General features: G+C 46.7%; 1 protein-coding gene across 2 annotated transcripts in view; it reads left to right on the top strand.

Annotated features, from left to right (window-relative positions):
• Positions 1–16,100, top strand: part of GMPPA (GDP-mannose pyrophosphorylase A) — a 113,089-nt gene that overhangs the window by 64,451 nt on the left and 32,538 nt on the right. For both annotated transcript variants that reach the window (XM_069227155.1, XM_069227156.1), the window contains exons 9-11: positions 7,415–7,512; positions 11,749–11,795; positions 15,146–15,238. In XM_069227155.1, coding sequence (XP_069083256.1) covers positions 7,415–7,512; positions 11,749–11,795; positions 15,146–15,238 — 238 coding nt within the window. The remainder of the gene's footprint in view (positions 1–7,414; positions 7,513–11,748; positions 11,796–15,145; positions 15,239–16,100) is intronic.

Here is a 16,100-nt window from a genome sequence, read left to right as displayed (position 1 = left end):
CGGTCTTACGACGGCAAGGTTGGCTCAAGGCCACATCTTTTAGGCCAGAAGTGCAGTCCCGAATCCTAGACATGCCCTACGATGGCGAATCTCTATTTGGCAAACATGTAGATGACGCGCTTCAAGCCATCAAGACTGACACGGACACCGCCAAGTCCCTGGGTACCCTGCAGTATCAGAAAAAGCCCTTTCGGGGGGCTAGAGGAAGATGTTTCACCTCATTTCGAGGTTCCTTCCACAGGCAATACCAGCAATCCCAGTACAGGCCTTCATGCCACCAACAGTACAGGCAATCATCGATTGCTTCCTATACCAGACAAGGAGGTAAACGAAGACAGGATTCGCAATCCAGAGATCAACCCAGAAAACAATGCTCATCTACAGGCACCGGCTATGCTCCCCCAATGCCCACAACATCAGCAAATAGGAGCAAATATTTCCAACTTCATCCAAGAGTGGAAGAAAATAACATCAGACAGATGGGTGCTGGATATAGTGACAAGAGGTCATACCCTGGAATTCACACAAAAGCCACAGCTTCATCCACCAACATCAGGCAGATCGCTCCATCTTCGTCTGCTTCAAGCGGAAGTATTCAGCCTTCTTGCCAAAGGAGGTATAGAGGCAGTTCCTGTGCAACAACGGGGTCTCGGATTCTACTCCCGGTTTTTCCTCATAAGGAAGAAGTCAGGAGAGTGGCGTCCTATACTAGACCTCAGGAAACTCAACAAGTTCCTTCGGAAGCAATCTTTCCGAATGATCACACTGTCAGATATCTGGCACCTCCTGAATCCTGGAGATTTTATGACCACTCTAGATCTCCAGGACGCCTACTTCCACATACCAATACACCGAAAACCTCGCAAATATCTCCGCTTTACAGTAGCCGGTGGCCATTATCAGTTCAGAGTCCTACCATTTGGTCTCAGATCAGCTCCAAGAATCTTCACGGAATGCCTTGCCCCGGTCGCAGCCTTCCTCAGAAGCAAGGGTTTCCAGGTGTTCCCATACCTGGACGACTGGCTCATAAAAGCTCTGTCATCTCTACTAGCTTCCAAAGCGACAAACGCCTGCCTAAAACTATTCCACGGTTTGGGTCTAACAGTGAACCTACAGAATTCAGTTGTGCTTCCCTCATGCAGGAGAGTTTTCCTGGGAGCAGAATTAGACACTATCCAAAACAAGGCATATCTCACCCTAGCAAGGCAGCAGAAGCTGACCAACTTAGCTGTCACAATCTCTGCAAAAAAGTTTGTTTCAGTACGACTGTTCAAATCGCTCCTGGGCATGATTTCCTCAGCCATAGTCCTAGTATGGCTAGCAAGACTCAAGATGAGGTCGCTGCAAGAAGAACTGCAACTTCAATGGACCCAGTCGCAAGGATCCTTCGTTGACTTAATAACTATCACACCAAAAATTCGGCAGGCGTTAGAATGGTGGTCTCACACCAACCACCTCTCCCAAGGTCTTACTTTTCTAGCACCAATAACAGACTTTGTCATCACCACGGATGCCTCCTTGGAAGGATGGGGAGGCCACCTACAGGACATGCGCACTCAAGGCAGATGGTCCAAGCTCCAAAAAGAGATGCACATAAACCTGTTAGAGCTGAAGGCGATTCATCTCACGCTCAAAGCTTTTCTGCCACGCATCGCAGGATCATCAGTGTTAGTCAGAACGGACAACACAACAAGTATGTTTTACATCAACAAGCAGGGAGGAACAAGATCCCTCTCCCTCTCAAGAGAAGCTCAGTCTCTTTGGAACTGGCTCACACTGAACAACGTCCGCCTCAGGGCAGAGCACCTGGCTGGGGTCAACAACGCTCTAGCGGACTCTCTCAGCAGGACGGACGACAACTGGCACTAGTGGGAACTCAACCAGACCATACTCGAGGGCATCTTCCAACGATGGGGTCGGCTGATCCTAGACTTGTTTGCCACCAATCTGAACGCCAAATGCCAGTTTTACGCCAGTCGATACCCACTCCCGGGGTCGTGGGGAAATGCTCTTTTGATGAGATGGTCCGGGATCTTTGCAAACGCTTTTTCCCCCCATTCCACTGATTCCCAGGCTCCTCAGGAAAATGAAGGGCGAATGCTGCAGGATCATTCTCATAGCCCCCAAGTGGCCCAGGCAGTACTGGTACACGGAGCTCCTACTCCGGTCAGTAGCCAATCCAGTCCACCTGCCTTGCAACCACAATCTTCTAACGAAGAATCAGGGTCTCATCCTGCATCCCGACCCAACTTCACTACAATTGCATGCTTGGCTCCTGAGTACAGAGAGTTTCACGATATGAACATTGATCAAGAATGTAGACTTATATTATCTAAGGCACGAGCAGAGAGCACGAACAAGACATACAAACTCAAGTGGAAGAGATTCTGGCGGTCATTCTGACCCTGGCGGTCAAAGACCGCCAGGGCGGAGGACCGCGGGAGCACCGCCGACAGGCCGGCGGTGCTCCAATGGGGATTCCGACCGCGGCGGTAAAGCCGCGGTCGGACCGGCACCACTGGCGGGCTCCCGCCAGTGTACCGCCGCCCCATTGAATCCTCCACGGCGGCGCAGCTTGCTGCGCCGCCGAGGGGATTCCGACCCCCCCCTACCGCCATCCAGATCCCGGCGGTCCGACCGCCGGGATCCGGATGGCGGTAGGGGGGGTCGCGGGGCCCCTGGGGGCCCCTGCAGTGCCCATGCCACTGGCATGGGCATTGCAGGGGCCCCCGTAAGAGGGCCCCTAAATGTATTTCACTGTCTGCTGCGCAGACAGTGAAATACGCGACGGGTGCAACTGCACCCGTCGCACAGCTTCCACTCCGCCGGCTCGATTCCGAGCCGGCTTCATCGTGGAAGCCTCTTTCCCGCTGGGCTGGCGGGCGGCCTGAAGCCGACCGCCCGCCAGCCCAGCGGGAAAGTCAGAATTACCGCCGCGGTCTTTCGACCGCGGAACGGTAAGCTGACGGCGGGACTTTGGCGGGCGGCCTCCGCCGCCCGCCAAGGTCAGAATGAGGGCCTCTGTGTTTGGTGCTGTCAGAACAATTTTCACCCATTTCAAATTAACCCTGAGCAAATTCTTTCTTACCTGCTCTCTCTCTCCAAAGCTGGTCTTTCCCATGCATCAGTCAAGATTCACCTAGCAGCTATAGCCTCTTACAGGCGATCGGCTGACAGGCCATCTATCGGCTCATCCAGAGTCATCAAACAGTTTATGAAAGGGCTTTTCCGCACTTTTCCTCCAGTGCGATTACCTCCACCAGAGTGGCATCTTAATATTGTCCTTTCCCAGCTCATGAAAGCTCCTTTTGAGCCCATTCATAGGGCGGAGCTCAAGTACATCACTTGGAAAGTGTCAACCTTGCTCGCTCTCACCTCTACAAGGAGAGTCAGTGATATACAGGCGTTCACTACTAAAGAACCCTTTTTAGTTTTCTCTGAAGACTTCGTTATGCTCCGAACCAATCCCAAATACATCCCCAAGGTTCCATCTTCGTTCCACCTCAGTGAACCCATTATTCTACGAACCTTTTTTTCCAAACCCTACTACGATCGCAGAGAAAACTCTACACTCTTTGGACATCAAACAATGCCTAAAATGTTATCTTCAAAGTACCAAACACATCAGAAAATCAGACCAACTCCTAGTATCTTATTCTCTTGGACGACAGGGAACAGGAGTAACCAAGGCCACTATAGCCCGATGGATTTCTTCGACAATCCAGTTTTGTCAAATAACCATGTTTTCTATTAAGCTTCCATATGAATATGTAATGTGTATGTATGTATTTAAATTTATATCGGCATTTACAGCATGAATTTCAGTATATGTGTACATGTACTTAAAAGTTTCTATGTTCCTTCGAAGCTCACCATGAGAAATGTATGAGTTAACTATTTATATTGGGGATAGAGGGTCTTCATGCTCGCACCCTCCATCCACGTTGGATACAATGTTTATCAACCATACTGCTGTCTATTCAGATTCAAGCATGTGAATTTATGAAAGATCCAATACTGGATAAGAAAACCAGTTACTTACCTGTAACTACAGTTATCCAGTACTGGTATCTTTCATAAATTCACATGCGACCCACCCTCCTCCCCTGTGATGCTCGCATTTCCTCTCAGGTTATAATTTTTCACTCTGGTGCTGGAAAATCTGAGGAAGGGAGCTTCTCTGGAGAAGGTTCTAGAGGGTGCTGGTGCCTTATTGGACAGCAGGCAGGTTTGGGTCCTTTCACAAAAGGACATGGATAGGCTATGTGAGCAATTGCTGGCTCCATTATAGCCTATGGCAAAAAAAAATATTTGTTAATTGTTGCTATTTTATGTACCGTGGGACTCCCACTTCGACGGGGATGATTCAAGCATGTGAATTTAGGAAAGATACCAATACTGGATAACTGTAATCACAGGTAAGTAACTTGTTTTCTTATCGAACCAGTAAAAGGCTCCCCATTTCACCAAACATTTTCAGATTTCCTGGGGCATCCCCTCTCCTCTTATACCACCGGCTCTGCTTCCATCCATCTTTTCATGCCCTCTAGCCACACATGTTTACTCTGTGCTTGCATCTGGCCCCATGTTTTTCTGTGTTCTGTTGAGCGACCACAAGACTCTGCATGCAAAATAGCAGCGGTGAACTTGGAAGGTCTACATCACACAGAATGCCTATTGGAGCAAATTGTGGTGAATTGGGGATTTCTTCCACCACCCCCCTCAGTACACACTCAGTGTCAGACATGTCCATGTTGTGTGGATAAAAGTGCCCTCTTCTACATGACCTCTTTCACAGGTAGGGCTTATAGCCCTTCCCATTTTAAATAACCTGCTCTTGTCGTGGTATATTCTCTGTAGGATTTTCACTTGTATTAATCGCAGTCTAGCCTTGATCGCCACCTCCCTGGGGTGTATCCAGGCTGCCTTCCAATCAGTTTCCGCCATGGGTCCCAGGTTGCTCTCCCATCTGGTTCAAAGGTGTCAAAGATTGTCCGAGGTATTAAGTATAGCGCTGTGAAGTTGGGACACTGATGTCTGCATAATCTCGCCCATCAGGATCTCATTTTCCATGGGGCTATATTCGGGCAGGTCAGATCCTACAATTTGTTTATCCCTGAGGGCATGTGTCAGTTGCATGTATCTATATAATTGGGTGCGTGACAGCTGAAATTCCCTTTGCAGCTCCTTAAAGGGCTTCAGGTCACCCCCACTATCACATCTCCTGGCAGCTAATCCCAATGACTTCCCACTGTTAAAAACCCAACAATTTTTAAACCTCCGGGAGTACAGTCCCTTTCCAGAGCTGCTTGGCCAATGTTTTTAGGGGCGCAATGTTTTGATGTAGCTAAAAGATTGCGCGGTAGCACACTGCCATTTACAGACCGCACATTTTCTATTAAAATGGCCACTACATTTGCACACACATAACAGCTCTACTGATAAAGTTATAGAGCACACAAATGATAATATGTGGAAATCGTGTTTCAATATTTGTGCGTCACCAAGTAAAGGGTCATGAATTGTTCTCATCCTAATAAAATCTTTGTTTCCATTACACTTCAGAATTACAAAAAATTTGCTTCATTTTTGCTTCCATAATTCCTGAATGTCTACAGATAATTTATATGTATTTTCTTTGTTGTGTGTTACAAAAGTCTTTCCTTTCACACTCCCTCTACCCCTGCTAGATTGTCACATAATTCACTTTACCTTTCTTTCTGTGACTGCAACGTGAGAGGAGTTTGCATACACCAACCTCCATGTTAGACAATAAGCAGTAACATGTCTAAAGATATAGCATGACGTTTAACTTGTCTTGAAGTGCAGCAAATGCGACACAATAAATACTTAATTTAAAGGCATTTTTGGTTATTGATAAGGTAGGCCTGATTTAGCGTTTGGTGGACGGGTTACTCCGTCACAAATGTGACGCATATCCCATCCAATTGATTTGTAAATTGTACAACATGCATGAATGATTGAACGTATTCAGCATGGGAAGTCCCCACTTAGGGTTGCCAGAATTATTTTGCTAAAATAATTGCCTCTGAAAATGCAGTTCAGATTATATAGACAGATTGAGAAGTCTAGGTGACTAGTTTGAAACACTGATCTAAAGACATTTCATCTAAAGCACTTTGTTAGAAATATTTAATTCAAATTTGTGAAAAAAATATTTTAACATGTCTTCATTTGTCAAACTCAAGTTTGCCGTAACTTGAACTTTGGCCTGTTTATTATCTTGCCTTTACTTCAGCTTCGTAGATTTACTAATCTAACTTTAATCCTAACAATTTAAGAATTATGATGTTGGGATAATGGTAATTTGTGAGGATGGTTAAAGCTCCAGTTTCAAAGCTTTTTCAGTTTAAATGTTTTCAAAGTAAATGCTTTTCAAGCTGTATGTTAAAACTCTGTCCTTTCCCGTGGTGGAAATAGCAACATTTTAAGTTATGGATTTTAAAAAAAATATTTGGCACATAGTTGAATATGGATGCAGGTGGGGTTCTGAAGTAGCGAGAAGGCAATCTTATTTTATTGGACCTGTGCTTTTCTCTGGGATTTTAAATACTACCTGAGAGACCACATGCTAATCTTAAGCAGGTCCCCTATCCACATACCCAGAAACTCAGCTCGGTACTGATGCAGGAAGTTGGCAGTTAAGGTCACCTGACCATCATTCAGGAACCACAGCGTGGGAAGTGCTCCCATGTGCATGGTGACTGGTTTGAATTGAGGCCAAACTTCAATGTTCCCTCAGATTGCCCACTACTAAAGATCTGCAACATTAAAAAAGTAATTTTCAGAGTAGGATGAAAGACCATAAAAATGTGGGTTACACACGAAGAGCAACAAATCTTCATGAACACTTGTGAGTTGGATGGAGCTGCTGAACTGCAGTGATGTGGTATAATGCAAAACTTGATGAGTGCTTGCAAGCTTTAGAAGAAAAGGAAGAAACCCCAACAGACAGATACTGGCATTTTGGCAATCCCAAGAGAACTATGTACAGTGTTGAATTTTAAATTAGAAAGATATGATATCAAGACGAATAGGTGGGCGAGAATCATTTGTAGAAGAGAACAACTGTGGATTAGAGAGAGTATAGATGGGTAGCGGTGGCAGGTGATGCACACACTGGATGCTGTAGAAGGAAGCAAGCACTAAGTTCTCACCTCTTGGTTTAGGATTAGGGGCCTGATTTAGAGTTTGGCGGATGGGGTTACTCTATGAGAAACGTGATGGATATCCTGTCCACCGTATTACGATCCCATTATATCCTATTGGAATTGTAATACAGCGGACTGGATAACCTGTCCGGCAAATTCTAAATCAGGCCCTAAGATCCGATTAGGGAAGTCATGCGAACGAGAGACTTCTCCTTATTCCTGACTCCTGTTTGTTTCTCCAGGTCTGCTATCTACGCGAGTCGTCTTTATCTGAACTGCTACAGCAAGTCACATCCAGAGAGATTAATGCAGGACAAACCCGGAGGACCAGCCATTCGAGGTACCACTACCAAGACTCCTGGGAGGTCTATAAAGGACCACTCTCTCCCATGATCCTCTCTGAGCTCTCACTTTCTATGCCTGTGCTTTCTCAACCAGTACCTTTTGTTTGTTAGCACTTTGCTTCTTGATGCAGTGCTTGGAGAGCCGGTGTTTCATTACCGTAAATTATCACCTTGGTGTCCTCTCAGTCAGCCTGTCCTCTCTGCAGGGTGTTGGCAAGCTCCTGTTCTCTGAGACTTGGTGTTGGTAATGTGAAATGTTACTGTTGCTTTCTCTTACTTATCTTCTCCGTTTGCATGTGACCACTCTGCTCCCCTTCTTAACGCGTGCCCATGACTGCAGGTTCTAGACACCGGGGTGCTTTTGGAGGCACCAGGACCTATTTGTTTGACCATCAGACTTTGAAGAAAAGTAAGAGAGAGAAAGGCAGAGCAGGGAGAAAGATGTAGAAAGAGAATTATGGTAAAGCAGTGATAACTGGAGAAAGCAGGAGTGAAGAAAAATATGCAAGAGTGAGATAAGAGACAGGGAGCGTGAGGTGATGGAATGAAAAGGTATGAGGTGAGATTCAAGGGTTGGCAGCGTTGCCATTCAGCAGCCTTGGTAGTCCGTAGCACGGACATCTTGAAAAACATCCAGAACGAGTGTAGGTGTGAGCCATGATATCCACAGGAAAGGGATACCATGAATAATTCCACCCGTTAAAACAGGTGTACATAGTAATCCCCATTTCCATGGGGATAAACTTATAACTGCATGGTACAGATGGGGTGCTACTGCTCGGTGACAGTCTTTACAAGTATGAATTTACCAGCCCCTAATACAGCGCCACTCTTAATCAGGCCAAAGCAGGAGGTCGTTCCAGGATTGGAGTGCCCTGTGGGTCTGTGCACACTCACAAATGTATACATTTAAGGGTATTCACAAACTCCTCTCCAATGTCTTTCTACAATTGAAAAAGTTGTAAATTTACTCCTGACAAAGGCAGGGGTAAAAGTTTTTCATGGTGGGGAAAAAAAGGGGGTGTAGGAAAGTGAGTTTGGAGTTGCTCAGCAGATTTCTGCATGAGCAAATATGTGTGTCTATTTGCTCATGAGAACATACGCATTACGTTTAATAAGAGTATGGTTTCCAAGCCTACATCTATAAACTCTTGTGCATGCCTTAGTATCTGTACAAGTGCAGGGGCATGTGCCTAGGTGCATTTAGGTGGCTTTTGTTTTTGTTTAAAAAAAAAAATGTCGTGCAACAAATAGGCTTTATTAAATGATGCCTTCAGGAATTGGTGTTTAAAGTTGTACAGTAATTTAGCAAAACTTTCTTTCAAGTTTTTTTGGGTACATTTTATTTTGAAAGCAACCATCAATCTTCCTATCATGCTTCAGCATGTAGGTGCATATAATCTGGCAGCATTATAAGTTCGAGTTGTTACATTTTAAGAATATGCGTAGACGTTTTTATACTAAAACTTATGTCAGTGATGCAAGCTGAGATCTCTAAATTCCCTTAGAATGCTCACCCTAGCAGTGAAGGCTTTTGTATTCGTAGATCATATATACAGGTTTGACCAACCTGAGTGGCCGCCAATCCCATTTCAAAGTCACCAACCCATACTGTGGTACTACTGTGAACTGGCAGCCAGTGCGCTTGTGCTGTAGGGGCTGGGCCTACTTGTCCATTGGACACAATAAACATGAAAGTCTGTTGTCCTTGATCCCAAACAAGATGTCCTTGGCGTGGGAGGCCCATTCTCATCCTGAACAAAAGAGACTTTAGTCCACCTTTTACCCTCATCATCGACTAAACGGCAGTGCTCAGGACGATTAAACAGGACCCAATCAAGTTTCTAAGGGCGCTCTGTGTCCTCTTCCCCCCTTCAGTGCCTAGGTCTCCTCTCTAGACATTGACACTCTCAGGCATATCAGCAATACACTTCCACTGGCTTGGATAACAACCTCACCTCCATCCTCTGCACAGAAAATGGCCAAGGGTGTCCTGAAGGGAACCCACAGGCCTCCATTACTCAGACTGCACTCATACACATGATATGTGCAACACACAGATCTCGTTCTCTCTCTCTCTCTCCTTTCTCTCCATCCCTCTCTCTCTCCAGAACTGATGACAAGGACGGTAGTCCACTGTCAGTGACGCAAGGGAACATTGGTGCTCCCCTCCAGGTCACAGGTCCTCACTCTTGTCAGGGGACAGGACTATGCCTTCACGTGCCCACTAGAATTGTATGAGGCTGGGGACAAAATCAAAAACTGGGATACCGAATGCTCTCAATGGAGCACTCATAGCAGAAAGACAAGAGTGTACACCATGAAGGGAACTCTTCCGTCCCAACACACTCCTTTCCCAGATCAAACTACCCAGAGCCTCACTCTACCATTAGAGAAGGCCAATCACTGGATGGGCAGAACCAGTGGAAAAGTCTGTCCGCATTTCTGTGGTTCATCATCGTGGTAGATCATGCAGGGCACGTTATCATCCCAGCACCTACGAATAAGATGCCATTACCATTGTTACTGTGCCAGGGAGCCCTCTTGTTGTAGTGTCACCATCTGCCCCCTCCCCTGTCTCTGCTCTACCAGTGTGTCCTCCTGGTGAGGTGCCACCTGGCTTCACCCTGCCTCCAGTATGTCTAACTTGTAAAGTATTACCTGGCTGTCCGTCTCTTGGTGAGGTGTCACCGTGCCCCCCTCTGCTGGTGCTCTGCCAGTGTTCCCTTCTCCCGACTTGCCACTCGGCCCTCTTCTGTTGGTGCTCTACCAGTATGTCCTCTTGGTGAGGAGTTGTGCTGACCACCTCTGTCGGTGCCCTGCTAGTTTATCCATCTGGTGAGGTGCCAGCTTCTGTCGGTGCTCTGCCAGTTTGTCCTTCTGGTAAGGTGCCACCCTGCCCCCCTGTGTCAGTGCTCAGCCATTGTGTGCTTCTGGTGAGGTGTCACCCTGCCCCCCTATGTCGGTGCTCAGCCATTGTGTGCTTCTGGTGAGGTGTCACCCTGCCCCCGCTCTGTCGGTGCTCTGCATGCGTTCCCTAGTGAGGTGCCATTCTACACTTCTCTGTCAGTGCGTTACCACTGTGCCCTTCTGAGGAGGTACTCCTATGACCCCCGTCAGTGCTCTGTCAGTTTGTCCTTCTGGTGAGATGTCAATGTGAAGCCCCCACCCCTCCCGCATGGTCTGTGATTTGCTACAGTGTCTTTCTCGTAAGGTGTCATCTTGCCCTCCTCTTGGTGCGCTGCCAGTTTGTCTTGTTGGAATGCCACACCACCCCCTCCGTCCATGCTCTGTCCCAGATCTCATTTTTAATACATCGTCGCATTTCTCTCATTGCCAGTTGCACTTATCACAAGCATATACATTGCCAACCTTTAAATTTCTTTTGAGATATTTTAAACGTTTTGATTATTTTAACTGGCACTGTAAAAACACTAACTATGGTATATAGTTCATGTAGTGCCAAAAACCTTGTGTTCTCATTTCTTTATGTTTTTGTATTTCTCTTTTTTCTCAGGGCTAGAGCACAGCTTTTGTTCAATAGTTCCCTCTGAAGAGGTTCGCTTCTCGGTGAGGGGCACAGGAGGGTTAACAATTAGTGTTTGCTAGATCATGAAGCAGGATGGGAACGTATTAAGAGTTGGTAACAGTGCCATAAGGGTTGGGTGATGTGGCCATGCTCCTTACGTTACCTTCCAGAAGGCTTACAGGTGCATGGGGGCAATGGGGTAGAGATGCCTCTGCCTGGTGTGTGTTGAGTATGTTACTGCTGCTTGCAGGGGGTGAGAGATTGGGCTTTTTTTCAGGGAGGTGATACTGATTTTTATTTTCTGTAAAATGGGAAGTTTAATCCACCCTGTAGGCTGTAGAAGCTTTTTATTTCTAAAGCCGCTTGCATATGCCATTTTATATAAAATAATTCTTTCAACCTAATGTAACCGAAGGTGTGAAAGCAAAGTCAGTTGACACACTGTGCTGTCACCCTGTAGAAATGGTATACATAAAAATAAGGACTTTCATTTACCGGCTCTCCGAGAACACTTTGAGGTGCTTGATTGAAATTAAGTTGACGCTTATGAAATACAGATGTTCCCAGAGGGTTGGTGTGCGGTCATTGAAGTTGGGTATGTTCAATAATATTTTTTAATTTAACAAAGATACTGATCAGCCACTCTCCATTCCACTCCCCTCACACTGGTATGTGCCTGTAACTCTTACTTGTCTGTTTACAGGGAGTGTGTACATTCATCCTACGGCCGTCGTTGACCCTTCCGCAGTGGTGAGTATTGTACATCCAGCACCATGTCACAGGTGAGATGTCTGGGGGTGGGAGGAAGGCACCCCTTTTCTAGGTGATACATGCAAGATGGTGATCTGGTGGATGGGTGCAGCATGAGTTGCCAAGTCAGGGTCTCTGAACCCCCACCATGCAGATGACTCCCAGTGGGCTTTATTTACAAAACTTTGTTTCATGGGTAGGTTTAATTTCTCTTGGATATTCACAACTATGTCAGAAGTGACTCACACTAGCTCACAGAGAACCCTTTCTGAATTGGTACCACAGTGTGGAGGCGTTCCCCTCCTCTTCCCCTCCTCTTCCCCTCCTCTTCCCCTCTCCTTTACCGACATACTCTTCTTGGTAGAGGAGAGTATTCCCAGCAACACAGCATAGGCAGTGACACAGCATTCTGTACTGTAAATTACTCAGAACACTGCCTTGTTTGCAACATGTCTGTGGTTTAATACTACACTGTGGTATTCCTACAGCCCTCCGTAATAAACTTTCACTCTCGTGTGGAAGAGGAGATCTGAGTAGGTTAGGGTTGGTTGGCTCATTTGATTAGTCAGAAGAGGTTTCTCAGACAGTGATGCCACCCCAGAAACCGAGTGATTATGTTTGAGGGAGAAGACTTTAAGAAGTGTGCGCCCTTCTTTATTTATGATAGGCTTGCACTGCTGGATCGTCACTTTTTCTGACGCTCTGGCGACGCAAGCCTCTCAACCATAACCATGTCTATGAGGCCACACAAAGCCACTTTGCGTGGCTTTGAACGGCATCATAGACATGAAGTAAGGCAAGGCAGCAGAAGTCACAGCGTTGCCTTACACGTTCCATGGGCATTACAGTGGTTCCCACGTGACACCCATGGATTTTGACGCTTCCTCAGATATACTTAACCACACACCCCTGGCGAAGCTCCAAACATATGCCTCCCTAGGGGCGGCATAACAAAGAGAAATACTTGTATTTCTTCTTGTATTTTCCTCTTTCCATATGTGCTGCATTCTGCAGCACACATAGAAAGAGAAAACGCCTCTCAGGATTGTTTTTGTACAGGAAGGTGCTTCTTCCTGCACAAAAACAATCCTGCATGCAACACACATCGTTGCTGTTAGGTACACGGGTGCCTGTAATGGCGCTAGGCAGCCAATTGTGCACTAGTGCAGGGCAAAAGGACAGGAATGTACCTAATTTCATAAATATGGTGGATTCCTGCGCTTTTACATTGGCGTAGGGCAGCGCAGCAAGAAGACCTGAGGCGCTGCCTTGCCCCAATTCCCCATAAATAATCCATGCGGTGTCTGCATCTCCCAAGCTAATTGAGAAAACATTTCTGGAATCCATAAACATTTGTGGGTGAAGCTGCCAAATGCATCGCTCTGTCTACCCACTATCTTATAGATACAGAATTATGCATTGATCAGTTGTGTGGTGCCATAGTCAAAGGCTGGGCTGAGGACCCTGTGAATGCATTGGGTAGACTTCCATGTGGGAGCTCTTATTGCAGTTAGGGTCGTTTGAGTATGTGTCCTGGCACCACTGGCGATAGAGGTGCGTTATACCACTCTGTCAGACGCATGGTAGCAAATCTCTGTTATTGTTACAGCTATCTAAATGCTTTCCCTTAATGGCAGCCTAGTGCTCGACCCCCTTGTTGCAACCACACAGCCTTTCATGCAGCCACTTCCTGCACCCTAAAACCCCTGAATCCAGTACTGTGAGCTGTGCTGTCCTGAGCGCCTGGGCCCCCTTGGAGGGTCCTCTGGTGGTCCCTGGAGAGGGCGGAAGGGTCATGTGGGGCTGAGCTGGCAGGATCTAGAACTTCTTTGGACTCCTTTCCTTGTGCAGTTCCGTCATTTCCAGCAGATGCCTCCTCCATAGGTTCTTATCTAAAACTATCTGCATGGTACTTACCATGCCAACGAGGGACCTCACATTGCCATCCTCCACCCGGCAACTTGAGCCCAGCCTATTTTGGCTTCCCTGTATCTGGATGCAGCCACCCTTTCCAGCTGCTATTGATAAATCCATGGTCTGCCCTATAGTCCTGATAGATGATTCCTCATTTGGCTTTTTGGGATGTTTGTAAATGTGGGATTGGTGTTTTTTTGGCCCACTTTGGAAAACAGTGGCAAGATCTTTGTCTGGGCTTGTGTGACTGAGACGTTGTGGTGGGATTCTTGATGCTTCACTCCGTCACCAGCTGTATTACATGAGTCGTATTCAGCATTGCTTAGTTCAGTGTGAATATCAAGAGAGTGAAACGACTGACAATTTTGCCTCAGGCAAACTTAGTAGTAATGGCCTAAACAACACCTCGTAAGATTAAAACTATTTTTAGGTCAGGCCTGCTAGACTCTTGCGAGATGTATTGTGGGCTTAGCAAGAACATACATGGATTTGAAGCCTGTCCATTGCTTACATTGGTTGGCTTTCCTGTCACTCTTGTTTGCCTACCTCTTATTTGTGTCTTAGCTGATCAGTCTTGTGTTTGTCTCTCCCATTTAGCATTGCCTCTTTTCTATCACTTTTGATTGACTGGTTTCCATACTTCCACTGCTTGCTTTCCAAACACTACTACTTTATTTTGGGTTTCCCTTGTGCACTTCACTCCTCCTGCCCTCAGTGTTGGTCTTTGTGGTCTGTGTGCTTCTCCTGCCCGTTCCATGTTGCACTTGCCCTTGTGTGCTTACCCGCTCCTATTGGTTTCTTGCCCGTGTGCTTCTGCACCACCCTCTCCGCATTGCTGCCTCTTCTGCTGCTTCTCCTCCCCACCCGTGCCCTGTGTTGCTTTCCCACCACCCGCATCCTCCTCTCTTGCCCATTTCTTCTTCCCCCTGCTTCTGTACTCCCCTCCCCATTGCCTGTTCGACCACGTGCTTCCCGCCCCACAGTGCTCTCTCGCCTTTGCCTCTCCTACCCCTCCACCCATATACCCTCCATGTTGCTTCCAACCAGCCACTTAAAAGAAGCCTTTTGCACCTTTTTTGTAGTTACCAAACCAACTCTGTTAAACAGAAAAAAAAAGTTCCAGTATTTTGTATGTGCTCTCACACGTGTGCATCAAAGGCTTTTTTGGAAAAAAATTCTTTAGCCACTCTGCACAACATCAGGGATGACAGTGGACCCAAACAAGTATCCAAACAGTTCTGAATATATCAAAGATGTCCATTTTTAGAAAACTAAAAATACTCTGTAGAATTTCCCTGTGCACCTGTGTCTATCTGGAAAACAGATTGAGTGTCATATATTTGATAAGATCATTGGCTTTTCAATGTGATTAAGTGTTCTGAACGCTTCTTTTTGCCTATGTTTGCTTACTGTTTTGTGCTTAATTTTGCCTTCAGCTTGGCCCCAATGTTTCCATCGGCAAAGGAGTGACTATCGGAGCCGGAGTGAGGGTACGAGAATCCATCATTCTGCACGGTGCCACGCTACAGGTAGGTGGCGCTCTCTCAAATAGCTGCGATCACCTATAAAGGATATTAAACGTTTAGATTTTTTAAAACATTATGTTCGATGGCATATGTTGCTGCAGATACACATGTTTAGCACAGTCCGCTGCCTGGTGTTGGGCTCGGAGTATTACAAGTTGTTTTTCTTCGAAGAAGTCTTTTTTGGTCACGGGACCGAAGGACTCCTCCCTCTTCGGCTCCATTACGCATGGGCGTCGACTCCATCTTAGATTGTTTTTTTCCGCTGTCGGGTTCGGACGTATTCCTTTTCGCTCCGTGTTTCGGTTCAGAAAGTTAGTCAGAATCTCGGAAGAAAGCGTCGGTATTGTTCCGTTCGGTATCGGGATAGTTAGGTACATCGACACCGATCATCGGAAGACTTTGGGGTAGCTTCGATTCCCCCATCGGGGCCTGGTCGGCCCGACCGCGTGCGACATCGAAGCCGATGGAACGGACCCCGTTTCGTTTCTGCCCAAAATGTCACAGTAAGTATCCTTATACAGATCAGCACTTGGTCTGTAACTTGTGCTTGTCCCCCGAGCACAAGGAGGATACCTGTGAGGCCTGTCGAGCCTTCCAGTCCAGAAAAACACTCCGGGACCGAAGAGCCAGGTGTCTACAAATGGCGTCCACGCCAACAAAACAACGTTTCGACGACGAAGAGGAAACTTTCTCGGTTCCGGAATCAGAATCCGGAGACTCCGACGTCGAACAACAGCAACAAACAGTGAGTAAGACGTCGAAAATTAAAACCATCGAGAAGACAAAAGCCCAGGGGACGCCACTGCCAACAGGCCATGGCTCGACCCATAAGACCGGCGACCCGTCGAAGGCGCCGAAAAAGGGC

The sequence above is a fragment of the Pleurodeles waltl genome, chromosome 3_2 (genome assembly GCF_031143425.1).
Source record: "Pleurodeles waltl isolate 20211129_DDA chromosome 3_2, aPleWal1.hap1.20221129, whole genome shotgun sequence".
Lineage (NCBI taxonomy): Eukaryota > Metazoa > Chordata > Amphibia > Caudata > Salamandridae > Pleurodeles > Pleurodeles waltl.
Note: the sequence above shows the minus strand (reverse complement) of the source record. Positions and strands in the feature narration are given on the sequence as shown.